We start from the raw sequence: 17,436 nt of genomic DNA, 5'->3' as shown, positions 1-17,436 counted from the left end.
CTGTTTAGTTTGACCTATGTGTACTAGCTCCTGAATTAAAACTAGATTAAAAACCCAATCTTCTTTGCTTCTCATTACCATATGGCTTTTAACTACTTTAGATACTAGGAATAAAATTCCAATATTAGCTGCCCTACATTGTAAAATATATTGATGTGTAAAAGTTTTTGCTTCTCACTTCACTATTAGGTCTCAAGGATGTCAAGCTTCTTAAAGGCAGAAACTATGTTTAATCTATACTGTGTTTTAATTATCACTCATGTGCCTAATAAGAGGTCAATAACTAGTTGAAAAATATAAACTACATTTTAGAATCTAGAAGCCATGTTGTGTTTTCATTAATAGTCCTCATTATTATTATTATTTCACAGCTCAATGAATAATGAGTTATAAATACATATGTATTAGATCATAAAGTAGGAATTAACATGCAGATTCATAACATATTTGCAAAGTGTTTGATTATTTACTTTTCTACCTCTTCCTTCTACCTTCTCTTCATTTCCTGAACAATTAAGTCCTAAAGAAATTGGCAGTGGGGAAGGAAACCAGGAATCTGTGCTAGAGGGTTGGGAGTGTTGGGGAATGGGCAGTCACAGCGGCTCAGCTAAGCCTGTGTAGGTAAGGTGGGCATCTATCTATATGTAGGCCTGGGCTGGGGTAAGATGTCACAATCTAAGGACAGTGTTCCCATGGACAGAAGGCCTAACTCTGGGTGTCAAGGAAAGGTGAGGAAAGCCTCCACAAGGTTGGGTGGAACAGGGAGTAAGAACCCAAGAATGATGGAAAGGGTATCCAAGCTGGGGAATGAGTGATAATCCAACATGGAGAGGTGGAGCCCATACTCCAGGAAAAGGGAATCCATAAAAGAGAGGACAGTTATGGTTACGGTGACAGAAGTGTTGTTATATACAGAAGGATTGGTCCAATAAGTGAATATATGAAAGATAATGAGAGCCAGGTTCAGCAGCATTAGAAAAGGAACGAGATAAACTAGAGTTAATCCTGTGATGCTGGATTTGAAATGGAATTGTCAATGTAAACACATGGATTTCAATATATACATGGGTGGATGGATAAATGAAGTACAGATGCAGACTGAACACAAAGCATATATACACATCTTTTCTTGCTCTGTTCACTTGTGAGACCCTGAAAGTGGGAACACCCAATAGCATGAGCATCCACTAAAAGCAGCAAGCATTCTTTGGAGAAATGGATGACTCCAGAGTTTGGGTGGGAAAAGAAAAAGATGAGCCTTGAACATTTTTTGTGTGCATCGGAAAGCAAGAAAGTATTACGATCATCAGCACACAAAAGAAAATCTTATAGTGGCTCCCATTGGACAAATCTAAGACAATACTAGCATGAACCTAAGTAATATAAGTAATGTTAACCCAATGAATAGGAACCTATGAGTCCATAATAGTATGCATAATAAATAAATTGAAAAATTAATGAGGAATGGAATACATACACAGTTTCAAATCACCTACTTTTGAAAATACCTACTAATTACAAAGGGAAAAAAAAGAGACCATAACAGTAGAGAAGTCTAGCTGAAACTATCTTAGTCAACAATCCAAATAGTTACCATCAGTAATGGGACAAATCAAAATTATGCAGTATCTGGTAGGATGCATTAAAAAAGATTACAGGACCACTTCTGCGACATTTCTGCCAAAGATACATAAGCTGAATCTAATCAAGAAGAAAAAAAAATCAGACAAACCCAAACTGAGTGAACTTTTACAAAATAATTGATCTGTGATTTTCAAAAATAAGGTGGTTATGAAAATCAAAGAAAAACTGAGAAAATGTTCCATATTAAAGTTAACTAAAGAGATAAGATACATATAATCCTTTTGGTATAAAGAACATTAGTCAAACAATTGGCAAATCTTGAATGGAATCTGGAGATCAGATGGCAGAAATGTATCAATGTTAATTTCTTGATTTTGATGGTGGAATTTTGGTTATACAATGTCCTTAAGTGAAAGAATGGGGGGATGGGGGGCAATGGGTCATGAGGTTGCAACTTACCCTCATATGATTTGTGAAAAAACAAAAACAAAAACAAAACTTCTGTACTGTATTGCAACTTCTTTAAGTTTCAGATTATTTCAGAATTTTTAAATATATATGTATGTATATATATATGTATACATACACAAAAGAATGGCATCTCAGAACTTTTATTTTATTCAAATAGTTTTAGAATTTAAAATAATTTTGACATTTAAAGTAAACTAAAGATGGGAAAATGATCATGCATAAGGACATTTGTAATGATAAAGAGGTTAATTAAGAAAATGTAATAATCCTAAATGAGTATGCACCTAATAACCTAATAACAGTGCTTCAAAATATGTGAAACAAAACCTGACAAAACTAAAAGGAGAAAGAACAAATTCACAATAACAGTTAGCTATTTCAACATGTCTCTCTGAATAGTTGACAGGACAACTATACAAGAAATCGATAATAATATAGAAGACCTGAACAACACTATCAACCAATTTGAAGCTAATCAATTTCTAAAGAACACTCTACCCAACAATATCTATCTAAGGTCTTACCTAAGGTCTTCAAGTTCACTGATGTTTTATTTACAGGATTTTAATCTGATATTAAGTCCATCTGAATTTTTTGTTTCAGATCATCTGTTCTGTGTCTCTAAAAGTTTCACCTGCTTCTTATTTCCATTTCACTCCTCATTATGCTTACATTTTCCCCAAAGTCCTTAAGCATGTTTTGAGAGCTATTTAAAACTCATTGTAGGCTAATTCTATCATCTTTGTATTTCCAGGTCTGTTTCTATTAATCAATTTTTTTTCTTCCTCGTTATAGGTCATGGTTTGCTACATTTTTGTCATACTACTAATTTAGAAATAGATGCTGGACAATATGAATGCTAAGCTGTTGAGTTTGAATTTTGCTCAGAAATTACTGCCAGTCATAAAACTGGAGTAATTGTCTAGATAGCCTCATTTGTTTCCTTTCAGCAAGAGATCATAATCCTACATTGTCTGTTGCAACACAATGTCTAAAAATAATTTTTCACCTATTTTGTTCACTTTTCTGATTTTTCACAGTGGCAAGCCAAGTTTTCTACCCACTACATCTTCATGACCACTTAATTTGTATGTTGAATTTTATGTTTGCAAAATAAAATTTATGTCTCAGAATATTTTTTCCTTATTTACTATTTATTTATAAGTAATACACGAATACCCAATACGCAACATAAAATTTTAAACGGTACAGAAAAATATAGAGAAAAATATTAAGATACCATTTCAACCTTCCTTATCCTTCAAGTCTTAAAAAATCTAAACACTATTAACAGTTTGTTATCTATGATTTCATATACTGTGTCTCTCTGCATAAATACATAAAAATTTCATACTAAATGTACTATGTATTCTTCTATGACCTATTTTTTAATCTTAATCTGTCTGTCTTGGGGGGGGGCGTTTGTCATTATATATAAAAAGTTTCACTTTTAAACTGCTACTTAATATTCCATCATGTGTATAAGCCTTAATTTATTTAATCAGATTAGTTACAAATACACACAAGGTATTTTCAGGTTGCTGTGTTTTTTTCCTATTAGAAATAATGCTTTTTAAAAAAAGAATGCTTTAATGAACACCTTTATACATAACCCTGTACATAAAATACCTTTGTGCACAAATTGTGTACATAAGAGATTTCTACAAGTCAACAAAGTGACATGCATTTGATAAACTACTATAAATTTAATTGTTTTTGTAGTTTTAAATCACAATTGCTTGTTACTATTATATAAAAAGGACAACTGCTTTTTGTGTATTGGGTATTGTGCCTTACAGCCTTGCTAAATTCACTTATTTCTAGATCTTTTTGTAGGTAGCTTAGTTTTCTTTTTTTTTTTTTTCCTTTAATTTTTTTTTAAGATTTTATTTATTTATTTGAGAGAGAGAGAAAGCATGAGAGAGGACAGGTCAGAAGGAGAACCAGACTCCCTGCTGAGCGGGGATTTCCCCCCCGGGACCCCCCACCCACCATGTGGGACTTGATCCTAGGACTCCAGGATCACGACCTGAGCCTAAGGCAGTTGCTTAACCAACTGGGCCGCCCAGGCTCCCCCATAGCTTAGTTTCCTACACACACAATCATGTTATCAGTGAATAAAGCCAATTTTGCTTCTTCCTTTGCAATTTTTAAAACTTAATTTGTCTTGCCATATTTAAAACCAGGAAAGAAAGTATGGAATGTTCAATTAAGGGTTAGAGACAATTTCTATACTAAGAGCTAAGCCCCTCTCTCACATGATATATGCACATAAACACAACTGCACAGTGAAGAAAAATATAATAAAATTTCTAAAATATTAGTAGTAAACACAAAATATTTTCTTATAACCATGGGTTGAGAAAAAATTATTCCAAGAGAGGTAAAATCCCTGAAGTAAAAAAAAAAACAGTTTGACAACTTTGGCTTCATAAAACTTTAAAAACTGAAAGATACTATGGCAAGCAGTACTCTAAACTTGAAACATGCAGCACTGTCTTTGGGAGTGGGTGATGGGAGAGACTGTGGGGAGTTCTGGGGTCACTAAAGAGACTGGCCTCCAGACTAATTGTTATTATCACACAGGCTGGAAGAGTGAGGAGGAAACGGGGGTTACAAGCTGCATAAGGAATGACCTGCATTACTAGTAGTGAGACAATTAGCAAGACTATTGCTGTAAAACTGGGAAGGTACAATGTATTGATGAATTTTTGAACTTGCTCAAGGAGGTATTTAGGAAGCAAACTGCAAGTGCCTCTTGGATTAACTGCATAGAATTTGGGGTATCCCATAAATCTCAGTTAACAGTGTTCATCTAGGTTTAACTATCAATACTACACGTATAATTGTTCATTACTGTTTCTATTATTTCTTTTGCTCTTCTTCCCCTATCTTGAGATCTCTGTTCTAATTTAATACTCACTTGATTTCAGAGTGTGTTTTTTAATCCATTTCCTCAGATAAAAGTATATGCATGATAGAACTCTTGAGTCCTTATGTATCTGAAAATGTCTTTCTTTCATCAAAAAAAAAAGAAGTGAGGGGGCGCCTGGGTAGCTCCCTAGTGGGTTTAACCCAGTGCGTTAAAGCCTCTGCCTTCGGCTCAGGTCATGATCCCAGGGTCCTGGGATCGAGTCCCACATCGGGCTTTCTGCTCAGCGGGGAGCCTGCTTCCCCCCTCTCTCTGTCTGCTTCTCTGCTTACTTATGATCTCTGTCTGTCAAATAAGTAAATAAAATCTTTAAAAAAAAAATAAAAAGAAGTGATTAAGATCTTTGCTGGGTTAGATTTTTCAGATATTGCCTTGAATAATCAGTAACTGCTGTCCTTTTCTTTTCTATATCCCTGTATTGCACAGGAGCCATTCGATGCTTCGCTCTTCCTTGGCAAATAACTTTATTCTTTTCTGTCTTAGATTAGGAGCTTATATAATTTTTTTCTGTATCCTTGAAATTTTGCCAGGTAATATCTAAAAACTGTCTTAAAATAACATCCTGTCTGGTACTCAGAGTCCTTTCCATTCAAAGCCATACTTTTTCTTCAGTTTAGGAATGTTTTCTTTGATTATTTCTTCATTATTAATTTGTCATTTTCTCCCTACACTCCCCAGTTCTGCAGTGACTACCATTCACATACTAAATCCCCTGGATATGTCCTCCATGTTGCTTTCCTAAAACATTTACATTTCAAGTAGTGACTATTTTTAAATTCATTTATTATATTTTTAACTGAAAATATTTTCTTAAAAATTGGTTATAACTTTTTTCCTTTATTTTTATTTCTGTAAAACTTCTCATTACATTTATATTAAAGTTTACCCCAGTGTAAACCATTAATTCTGACTGTACAGTAGCCTCCTGTTCTGGTTTCTTGGCTTAATATCCTTCCATCAAATGAACATTACTTTGAATGGCCTGCGGAATTTTCTCTATTTGAATCTCATTTTCCTTTTCTCAGGCAAAAAGGGAATAAATACTAATTTGTAAGGATGTTTAAGAATTAAATGATAGACCTGTACAAAGTTCCTTTTCTACAGTCTTTTTTTTTTTTTTTTTTTTTTTTTTTTGCAAAACGAGGCCTCACAGGAACTCTTGTGAGAAATGTAGATTCTCTCACTGTAACTGAGACCCACTGAATCAGAATCTATATTTTAACAACATCCTTAAGTGATTCTAATGAACACTACAGTTTACAAAGAGCTGATCTAGTGAATAACACATGAGAAATAATAATAATTTCTTAAACCACCTGTGTCCTTTTTTCATGTATTAATATTTTATATCTTTTTTATCCCCAAATTTATCAATACCCTGGTGTTGTTTTAAGTAGGGAAACTTTGGAATTCTGATTCCTTCATGATCTTTAGAGACTTTCCTTTATATTGAAACTATACTACTATTAATAATAAATGAAATGTAAGGAATGCCAGCCTATTCTCATCATGGCCTTCTCATAGCTCTTACCTTTTCTCCAAGTAACCTCCAATTTGGGGGAAATGTTCCCAGTGTCAAAACCAAAAGATGGGGACAAAAGTTTACACTGAAATCTGCAGGAAAAAAAATCATGTCTATTTGCATGTCTAAGGCATTTCACCAGCCTTTTTTTAAGAACAGTGTTCTTGAGCTCTAAAAGTAGAGTTTAATATATTAACATGTAACACTGTGATAACCAAATGAAGTATTATATGAAAAACTTCCTAGTAAAATTCCCAGCATATAATCAGTGCTCAAGAAATGTTAGTTGTTTCACTTTCATTCATCCTTACTATGTTGTAATTACTTTTTTTTTTTAAAAGATTTTATTTATTTATCAGAGAGAGAGAGAGAGGGGAGAGAGCGAGCACAGGCAGACAGAATGGCAGGCAGAGGCAGAGGGAGAAGCAGGATCGCCGCCGAGCAAGGAGCCCGATGTGGGACTGGATCCCAGGACGCTGGCATTCTACATTAGGCTGTGAACATCAGGGGGGATGCAGCTTACTTCTTTATATAGGCAGGTCATGAATACAGGACACATCCTTTAAGGGAATGCTCAATAAGTGGTTAAGGTGTTTATCTGTAATTACAGTAAGAGATAATAAGTAATTTCCACCTTTAGCAATTTTTAGTAGTTTACTTAAACCAAGACTAATGACTGATTCAAAGATTTATGTATGGAATTACTAAAGAATTACTGTACGTCTATCATGAATGAGGAATTACGATAGACACTAGAAACCTAAATGATAAGCAAAAAACGACACTCCCCACTTCTAGTTAAGAGGCAAAGATAGATATCCCCAAACAGAATGTAAAACGGAATTGCGATTAGTACTCTAAGAGATTCGCAGTGCCGGAAGAATGCGGTAAGAGAGATAAATGTTAGACTAAGAACAGCTCAGCAAAATCCCGTCGGATGGACACATTTTTCCTGGGTCTGCCATCTCCCTATAGTCTACCATGATCTAACTGACTTTTACGGTTTCTCTTCAGTTGGAAAAATCCCCGGAGGCATTGCTTCCAGAAAGCCGTGGTCAAAACAAAACCTCTTCCCGGAGGAAGAAGTTTGGGTGTAGAGAGATGGATAAGGCTACCAGTGTCTTCCTTACTCCTCTACTAATGGTTAACATATTGATACTGATAATCTCGTTAGAAAAGTTTAGATACTGTCCCTTTGGGAAGACCCGAGAGTCCTTACAACAGTTGAGTTCAGTATTTGTGAAATAATGGAGGCTGAGTTCAATATCTGTGAAATAATGGAGGCTCAAATCCCCAGGGAGAGAACACACACACACACACACACACACACACACACCCCACACCACCCCACCCCCATCCAGCTAGGGAGCCTGGATGCTCCCATCAGGCTATTAAAACTTCAACAGGGGGGCGCCTAGGTGGCTCAGTGGGTTAAAGCCTCTGCCTTCGGCTCAGGTCATGATCTCAGGGTCCTGGGATCGAGCCCCGCATCCGGCTCTCCGCTCAGCGGGGAACCTGCTCCCCCTTCTCTCTCTGCCTGCCTCTCTGCCTACTCGTGATCTCTGTCTGTCAAATAAAAAACAAAAAATAAAAAACAAAAGAACACTGATCCCTCCTCGCTGTGCTTTAAAAAAAAAACAAACAAAAAACCACTTCAACAGGGAGGACACTGGTTTCATCAAACTGTGGAGTGATGATGTCAAAGAAAAACTTTATTCTAGTTTTCTCTCTACTGGGCTCTTTCTTAAATGCTCTCACGCTGGGAACGCTGTCCCGCCCCGACTCCCGTCTAGACTCTCCCTGAACGGCAACCCTACTTTTCAACTTGGGAGTAAGTTTCAGGCCAACAAACGAAGGGGAGAAGTGGGTGGTATTTACTGATTCGGGAATTTTGTTAACAGGAAACTCCTCCTGAGGAACACCTGGCCGGGGTGAAGACAGCCCTCTGCGCCGTCCCCCGGCTGACGCCTCACCTGTTCCTGTAGTAGTACTGCTGAGCCACGAACGTCGACCGAGCCTGCAGCCGAGCTAACGTGGCCATCGCCTCCAGGCGTCTGCCTCAGCCCCGGTGTTGCTATCGGTCTCCACGGCAACCGGGTTAAACCATAAAGCCAGTCCCGGGGGGGGGTTCAACTTTTCGTTTATCCCACTTTTATTTTCCACTCCGTTTCAGTTAGCAGAACACTAGCAAGGAAATTAAGACACTGTGCGTAGGAAAAGGTCCCTGGGATTCGCCTCTGTCTTTTCTGTGAGTAAAAGGAGGCGATTGGAGGCGCGGAGGGCGGTGTGGGGAGGCGAGGTCATGGTTGCTCCGGGCTTCCGGTTTCCGCCTCCCGTCTGCTTCCGGAAGCTCAGCTCAAAATGCTGAACTGCTTCTGGAAGTCTCTGGTGCGGTGCTAGTTGGAGTCTGTTCTCGGGCCTGAGCCTCGAGGCCAGGCTCCTGGGTGTCGTTAATGTTCGGGGCCGCCGGGCGCCAACCGATCGGAGCTCCAGCCGCCGGGAACAGCTGGTGAGGCTGGCGGCCCTGGGGATGGGAGATCAGGAACGGGTGTGATGGCCGGAGGCCGCCGGACCTGGGATGGCAGCGGGGGAGGGAGTGGGGATGGGTGAGCTGAAGACACTTAGGCCTTGCTGTGGCTCCTGCCTGGGATGGAAGCGATTTGAGGAAGGCGTGGAGCTGTGTGCGCTCAAGATTTGTGAAGGGACACAGCGGACGTTTGCTGATTGCCTGACACTCCAACGGGGTTTTGGGAGTAGAGGTCTCCGTACTTCGAGAGCCGTTCATTCCTTCGTTGATTGTTGACCAGGCTAGGGACAGAAGAATCTCCCTGGATACAGGCCTTAGTCCCTCACTTCCCGTTTTTAATTTGCCAGATTATACCAGGTGTCCTGGAAGATCAAATCCCGGTATTCTAGAGTTCTGGAACTTTAGTACTGGAAGAGACCTCTTCGCACACTCCCGTTTCTTTCTTTTTTTCCCAGTGGGAGTGACCTACCTGTTTCTGCTCCTTGAACGTTCCATTTAGTTCAGATGAGATGTGCGTGTTCCCTAAGAACATATAAATGCCAGGATTTCGTTAGGGGTTTGACCGTGCCTGCGGTACCACATCACTAGTGCCAGTTTGGAATAATTGCTTTGACTTTTCAAAGTGCATTCACAAATTAACGTGCTTTTTCTTTAGGACAGTCCTGTGATAGGAGATTGTGACGAGCACAGAACATTTATTTATTTTTTTTTTTTAAAGATTTATTTATTTATTTGACAGAGAGAGATTACAAGTAGGCAGAGAGGCAGGCAGAGAGAGATAGGAGGAAGCAGGCTCCCTGCTGAGCAGAGAGCCCTATGCGGGACTCGATCCCAGGACCCTGAGATCATGACCTGAGCCGAAGGCAGCGGCTTAACCCACTGAGCCACCCAGGCGCCCAAGCACAGAACATTTAAATGAGTTTCCCCCAATTGCCGTGCCTGTTCTGGAGCTAGAAGCTGGGTTTTGGATTTCTGTTTGAGAACTCTGGGATGCCAGCCCTGTTCTTTCAAGTATAGATAGAACAAGCAGCCAAACAAATAACGCAAATTTCCTACTGACAATGTCAAACACGAAGGATTGAAAAACAGGTGAACTGTGGCTGAAAAAACGTATATTTATTCTTATGTTTATTCTTAGATTCTCCAGTGAATGAGACCAGGAGACCATGAGGGGTTATAGTAGTCTGTGTTCTCAAAGATTTTCTTTGCATCACTTATTGCTGAAAGTTAAGACTATCTTGCCTAAAATGTTTTGAATGAGGTTAAATCATTCTGTAGTTCCTCTCATAGTGGGGATAGATTTGGTTATACTTTGAAATTCTCACATTTTCCAGGGAGAAAGCAGGGAGTAGTTTTTTTAAATGAACTATATTTTTTTAATGGTGTCATATGGCATTAGCATAAAATAAAACCCTTCTCACGTGTTTAGTATTTTTAGTTTTGACAGTTGTATATACTGTGTACTCACCACGCAAAACAAGATACAAGACATTTCCATTACCCCAGAATTCCCTCTCCAGTAATCTAGGAGGTACCTTTCTTAATGTTCACCATTCAGTCAATACTTGTTAAGGGAGCAAGACAAAATGTGCTGTATAGATTGGTCTGCTCTTGCTGTGGTGATACTGATTTGTAGGATAGATGATTATTTAATTAAAAAGTATGACTTCCTCTCCCTTTCACCTTCAACGCAAATTATAGTTAGGTACCTCCTTAGGATACAGAGAAACACCATCCTTCAATTGTTTTAAAGTGCTTATCTTATTTTCAATTACCAGTATAGAATTCATTCATTCTTGTGGCATCAGAGTCTAACATAGCGCCTAGCGCTTAATCAGTGTTTCTGAATGAAATTCTTTAAAATCCTGCCTGATTTGCTAGAAAAAACACTTTGCAGAAAACTGGTACCTTGATTTTTCTAGTTTATCTGTACAACCATCCCATTAATTGGGAATTTCTCAATCGATTTTTCTTTTATTCCTTCATTGATTAGACATTTACCATACTATGAGTGTATGTTTTATCCCAGTTATGAAATCCCAGTGCCACTAGGGATGCTACTACTGAGTCATTACTTGATGCCAGGTTTTATGGACGTGTATCTCAGGTAAATCTTCTGAGATGGATGCAATCAGGTTTTTTTGCATTTTAGAAATGATGGAACAGGAGCAAATATAGTTTGAATAACTAGACCAAATACCGTATTTGCAGCATGATTCCGGTATATCTAAAAACAATTCTTAACCATCCTGGCATACATCCAATTTGTCTGAATTCGATACACTATTATAGGAATATATGAACTGTTAAGGTGCCCAGATTTGTTAACTAAACTAGAATTCCTGTTATATTTACCTCCCATATTGACTTCAACTTTTTCTCCAACGTTGAGATTAGATTTTCAGTTTTTAGGCACCACATGGGTAAATAGTAGATGATTTAGCTCTCTTTTAACATTTGTTGAAAAATAGAACTGATATTTTATTTTGTAATTTATTCCTACAGAAGTCAAGTTTTATACAATTAAATAATAAAAATCCTAAGATTTTGTGTATGTCAGGAAATAAATATATTTTTGTGCAAGTTACTCTTGTAAGCGGTTTATATTTTTATAAGAGATTTGTCTCTTTTATAAGAGATATGTCTCTATCTCTTTTTCCTGCCTCATCTGTCACACACAGTTTTGAAATTAGGGCCCAAAAAGCACAAGTATTTTGGTACTTAAAGTGTAAACCTTCCTTTTAAAATCTGATTCATTTAATGGACAAATCCTTTATAATTTAGATATATGTTTATTACTTTTTATTAGTCAATTTAAAGTCAATTTCTGGTTTGTTTTTAAGAGTTTAAAAGTTGAAGTAAACAAGTTTTCAAGTAAATCCTTGATAATGAAGATACTGAATCATTATACTGAACTATTAATTTAAATTTATGTGGCTTGCTTTAAAAAAAGCCTTAAGAAATAAACTATATTGATTCTGGATCTTTTTTTCTTTTTTCTGAGTTTCATTCCTATTTCATATTTGGATCTGAAAAAAGTGCAAAAGGGAAAACGTGCATTTTTTTTCTTTTTAATAAATGCCTCCCCCCCCTTTTTTTTAAGATTTTGTTTATTTGACAGAAAGAATCACAGAGAGAGAGAAAGAGAACACAAGCAGGGGGAGTGGGGGAGGGAGATGCAGACTTCCAGCTTAGCAGGGAGCCTGATGCAGGACTCTATCCCAGAATCCTGGGATCAGGACCCAAACAGAAGGCAGATGGCAAATGACTAAGCCACCCAGGTGACCCAATAAATGCCTTTTCTTTTGTTTTGGTGTTTGGGTGTTTCTGTGTTTTATCCTGAGGTCAGTTCCATACTGTCTGATATGTTTGAGTCAGGTTTCTGTTTGAACACTTAGGGATCAAAGCAATGGCCACTGTAATTTTAGCCAAGTAGCTCATTAATATTAGTATAGCTTCTTAGCATTTTTACCTGTGGCAGGCTGGAAAGGTATTTACCTAGCTAAAAAATTAAGAATGTCTGGCGTGTTAGTGCTGCAGAAAATTTGAAATCCAGATTGTCTGAATTTTTAGTGAAGTCATACTTTCCTGTTACTCGTTCGTTCATTTAGTCATTCATTGGTCTGTCCATCCAACAGATTTGTTTTTAACATCTGTTATTTGTCAAGGATTATGCTAGATCCTTGTAATTAATATTAAGTTGTCTTCATTCTCATTCTGAGAATTCAGAATGTATTATATATTCAATAAATACTGAATAGTGCCATGTCTGAGCAATGAATGAGACTCATTTTGTACATATTAAGAGCTTGCCTGGATGTGCTCTAATATATGCATGTTGACAAGAATTGGAATGAATTATTTTTTAGATGCTAAATTATTTTTGTTTTATAGAATTCAACTTTATTTCGTTTAGGCAGCTTCATATTCAGTAGTTTCCATTTCATAAGTGATTAGAATATAAGAAGTTTTGAATGACTCTTGAAGTCGTTAAGTGAAGTTAAAAACAAGAATGTTTCTCAAATTTAAGTAATAAGTGAGCTTGCTTTATTAAATCACTATTTGGAAAGTAGAATTAACACTTTTTTCTAAAACCATTTTTTTTGGGGGGGGGGGCAAAATTGCTAGTTAAGGAGGCAAGAAAGCTTTCTGGGTGTTTCTGGTGGTAACAAAAGTGACAAAATAGCAGCTGCCCTTAGCGCTTCCAGTTGAGCGCAAGTCAGTGGAACTTTTCTCTTGTTATGGGAAATGAGTTTTTCTCTTTCATAGAGAACTGGGAAGGATGATTTTCTATCATTTATTTTTCTTATATCTGTTTATTAACAAGATAGGACTAACTCAGATACACAGGATTAATTTTTATTGTTTTTTAGTTGTTTTTTTTAAGATCCTTAGAAATCTTTAAGAGTGCATGATCAATTTCTTGAAATTGCATGCAAGACTTTTGCAAATATCTGTTATTCCCCTTCTCCCCATGATTCAGAGTGGTGCAAGAACACGGACCGGAGAAGATCTGTGCTTTTGTTATGATATCCTCAGGATTCATAGTGTGGTTCTACTTAAAAGCAAAACGCTTCAGTATTTCAGCGACTACTTTATTTGCGTATAGGGATTGTTGAAAGATGAAATAACTGCTCTCACACATAAGTATCCACTGTCATCCCACAGAATCCCTTTGAGGTAGAAATTACACCATTTTTAAGGTGACTAAACAGAATCAGAAGATAAGTAATTTGTTCAGGGTCCTCGACTAATGAATGTAGTCAAATTTAGCTTCCAAATTCATAAATTTGACTTTAAAGCTAGTGTTCTCTCTGGGTTCCTCCCAACTTTCCCCCCCCACCTTTCTGTTCAATACACATTGGAATTCTGTTCCATACACATTGCTTAGTGTTCATGTGAAGTCATAACTAATTATTTGTATGTTTTATAGTAAGATACATTCCCCTACCTCCCTGCTACCTCTTTTTCAAAAAGAGAGAGAAAAGTTTACTTCTGATTAAACTTCTGGTTTAAATAGGTGGGTCAAGGAATTTCAAAACTAGCTTGAATGTTAACATTTAATGTTACACTTACTCTGTTTTTCCTAAATGACCTTCTCAAAATTATTTAAAGGAGATAATTCTGTTAATCATTTAATAGGTCACTAAGCCGAGATAAAGACTTACTTTGACAAATATATTTACCACTAAAGAAGGAATTTATAAATTCTCATAAGCAGCAGAAATTTTCATCAAAGTTAAAATAATTCTCACAGGTCATATTTGTGGAGTTCGTCATGAAATCTAGCCCTGATATGGCATCTTTAAGAAGCATTGTTTGCATGTTTAATCACCCATTGTCGTGATCTATACTATTATGTGTTAATTTTAATTTGTATTTTTATGACCAAACTTTCCTTTCTTAAGTAAAAGCTAACATGAATATCGAGACATGTAATTCCGAGACTATTTTCTTAAGTTTATGACCAGTCATAGCATACATTCATCAGCATAACTCTTGACTTGGTTCTGCTCATACATTGTTTAATTGTACACATTGAGTTTTTAATCATATAGAAACTAAGACAGAAATGACTTTCCTTAAATTTTTGAAAGCCAATTAAGCTGTTGTATTTAGCAGCACTTAACTTTGTTTTAGCATTCCACTGCTGGAGTTACTTAACTTCGTAGAAGAAATAGTCTGTGTTTTACAGAGATAAAGATGAGAATTTTACCATGTACTAGGTGATAAGGAATATTTGATTTCTTTTTCCTTATCTAGATATTTGACAGTTGTAGTCAATTACCCTATTTGTTACATCTGAAAGATTTTTGTCTTTTAATGAACTTGGGTTTCTTCAGTAGACATACATATCTATCATTTATTATGTAATTATTTTTAATCAGTGTCCAGGCAAGGAAATTGTCCCTAATTCTTCTGTAAATGCTATATTTTATCCTCTTAGGAATAGTAGTTACCACTAAGAGAATCTTCAAAAAGTAATAGTTGTCTAGAGAGTAGTTAGCTGTTACTTATTGGGGGGGCATCAGTTTTGGGGGCTTTCTTGGGTATCATCTGCTGTGCCTCGCCTTTACATTGTTGACTGATATTTGAGAGTCCCTGGTTTGTCAGTTAACTGCCAGTCTTTGGGAATAAATGAACATTAAGTTTGGACTAAGACAGCTTCCTAGATCTTTTTTCTTGAACCAGAAACATTACCTAATGTAATACTGCCTACACAAAACCAAAATGCTTATCTACTCAAGTCATTTCCTTTTACAAAATCCAACTTTACACGGATAGTGGGACTGTAATCTGATTCTATTCTTTTGGAGTATTTTAAGAAAACTATTAGTTAATGGTTATCTTAGATATTATACCCAACCAGACTATTCTCAAAAGGTCTCATTTCCGTTGAATTTCAAATGAAGAGAAATTGTTTCGTAAATGTGACTACTATTCAAATTAACCAAGTGGTGATTTACTGAATTTTATTGTAATTTAAACTTTACAACTACGAATGCTTAACATAGGTTTTTACAAAGAAAGCTATATATTTCCAGGTTTTCTCTTCAATAGGAAAGATCTTATTTAAGAAAATATCTTGAAGATAAAGTGTTTCCATTCAATAATCTTCAGTGTAACTAACTGCCAAGGAAGTAGATGAACTGTTGATCATGCGATGTCTCTTACAGTGACTTTATTTCTGTGAGGCCAGTTGATGCCAGTTTTCCCTGAGAGATACAAGTGAAGCCACTTGACTGACTGATTATGATATTAGTGGCTCATTAACAGGGGTTTTGGCTTGCAGAAGTCTGGTTAGTTGAAACTGAAGGGGAAAAGGTGATTTGAATTCTAAGTAGCACTTAGTTAAATGTATTTTTTTTCTGTGTTTTTATGGGGTTTTTAAGAAGTCTCTCTCTCTCTCTCTTTTTTTTTTTTTTTGAGGTTGGGGGGTAGAGAGAAAATCTCAAGTAGGCTCCCCACCCAGCACGGAGCCAGACACAAGGCTCGATCTCACAACTCTGAGATCAAGACTTGAGTCAAATAAATAAATAAAATATTAAAAAAAAAAAAAAAAAAAAGACTTGAGCCAAAACCAAGAGGCAGACACTTAACCACCAACCCACCCAGGTGCCCCAAGAACTCTTTTTAAAGTAATTGTTTTACTTTATTGATAGTCATATCTGATTCCTATTTGAGTAGCCTCATGGAATAAATTAGGTTCTTCTGGTTGAAAGTTTTTTGAGATATTTTATCTTCTCAAAAAAAATCAACTAAGGTGACAAATTTAATGATGTTATAAAGAAGTCTTGCTTACATTCTTAGTAATACTGTCAGTTATATTTCCTTAAGCTATGTTTATTACAGCAGTACTTTTTAAATGAAATTAATTGAAGATAAATTTCAGTGGATTGAATCTGATTGCTGACCTTTATCTAACACTAGGACCACCTCATTTTCCTTTCTAAAGTAAAGCGCTAGATTATAACTTTTCAAAAGTAACCTGCAGTTTTATTCTATTCTATTCATGCTTTAAGTTAATTTCACATTAATATTTAGATCTAGTCATTCACCTCTGATAAGAAAACTGAATCTTAGAAAAGTTAAGTTACTTGAGAACCAGGTAATACTGAGTCCTTTTTTAGATAAAAGATCTTTATTACAATACATGTTAAACTGGTTTCCAGTAAATTTTATTAAAGGTGCAATATTATATTCAGAGATAATAGGTCTTTCAGACTGTATTTCTTCCAAAGAAACATTATTAAAGGAAATGAACAATATATTTATTGTAATAAAAGGAAAACAAAAAGGTGATTATTACTGTAGAGATAATGGAGAAAAGACCCATTTGGATTATCAGTGTAGTCAGATTTGTAGCCCTTCTTTTGGCTTGATGCTAATTCCTATGTGACACATATTTCTTATACTCAAATGCAAAGTTCTGAAACAGTAATATATAGGACCCTTTTAGTGGTTCTCCAGAGTTTATTTAAAATACATATTTGAATCACCATGTTTTTCTAAAAAATGTGTGTCCATACAGGTTTTTATTCATTCAGAATGCTGAAGGAGATCGGGAAAAAATACAAACCGACATTAAATGAAAGACTGTATTCATTTAGTTAATTGGTCACAGTGTACATTTTACTGATGGCCACAGCACTGTTTCTTCAAATTCAATATACCTTCACCACTTTTACTGCCCTGTGCCTTATTTCTGTTCAGGTCTCCCATTCCCTTTTTCTGTTCAGAAGAATATAAAGCTTAACTGTGAGTCATTTGCCTTACATAGATATGTATTAAATCTGTCTGAACAATTGAAATAGTATCACCTGCTGCTCCATCACTCAAAAACAAAAGTGCCGACTGGACACTGGACTTGTGTAGCTCTAGAATGCTGTTCTTCGCTGT

The 17,436-nt window shown here is 36.3% G+C and overlaps 2 protein-coding genes across 7 annotated transcripts in view; one reads left to right on the top strand and one right to left on the bottom strand.

Moving 5' to 3' along the window:
• Positions 1-8,602, bottom strand: part of SPATA17 (spermatogenesis associated 17) — a 182,541-nt gene extending 173,939 nt beyond the window's left edge. For all 4 annotated transcript variants that reach the window (XM_032317202.1, XM_032317204.1, XM_032317203.1 and 1 more), the window contains exon 1: positions 8,483-8,602. In XM_032317202.1, coding sequence (XP_032173093.1) covers positions 8,483-8,550 — 68 coding nt within the window. In that variant the 5' untranslated portion in view covers positions 8,551-8,602. The remainder of the gene's footprint in view (positions 1-8,482) is intronic.
• Positions 8,603-8,829: 227 nt separating this feature from the next.
• Positions 8,830-17,436, top strand: part of GPATCH2 (G-patch domain containing 2) — a 172,833-nt gene continuing 164,226 nt past the window's right edge. For 2 of the 3 annotated variants that reach the window (XM_032317200.1, XM_032317199.1), the window contains exon 1: positions 8,830-9,018. In XM_032317200.1, coding sequence (XP_032173091.1) covers positions 8,963-9,018 — 56 coding nt within the window. In that variant the 5' untranslated portion in view covers positions 8,830-8,962. The remainder of the gene's footprint in view (positions 9,019-17,436) is intronic. The other variant, XM_032317201.1, reaches the window with a different exon arrangement.

Source organism: Mustela erminea, chromosome 17, assembly GCF_009829155.1.
Source record: "Mustela erminea isolate mMusErm1 chromosome 17, mMusErm1.Pri, whole genome shotgun sequence".
Lineage (NCBI taxonomy): Eukaryota > Metazoa > Chordata > Mammalia > Carnivora > Mustelidae > Mustela > Mustela erminea.
Note: the sequence above shows the minus strand (reverse complement) of the source record. Positions and strands in the feature narration are given on the sequence as shown.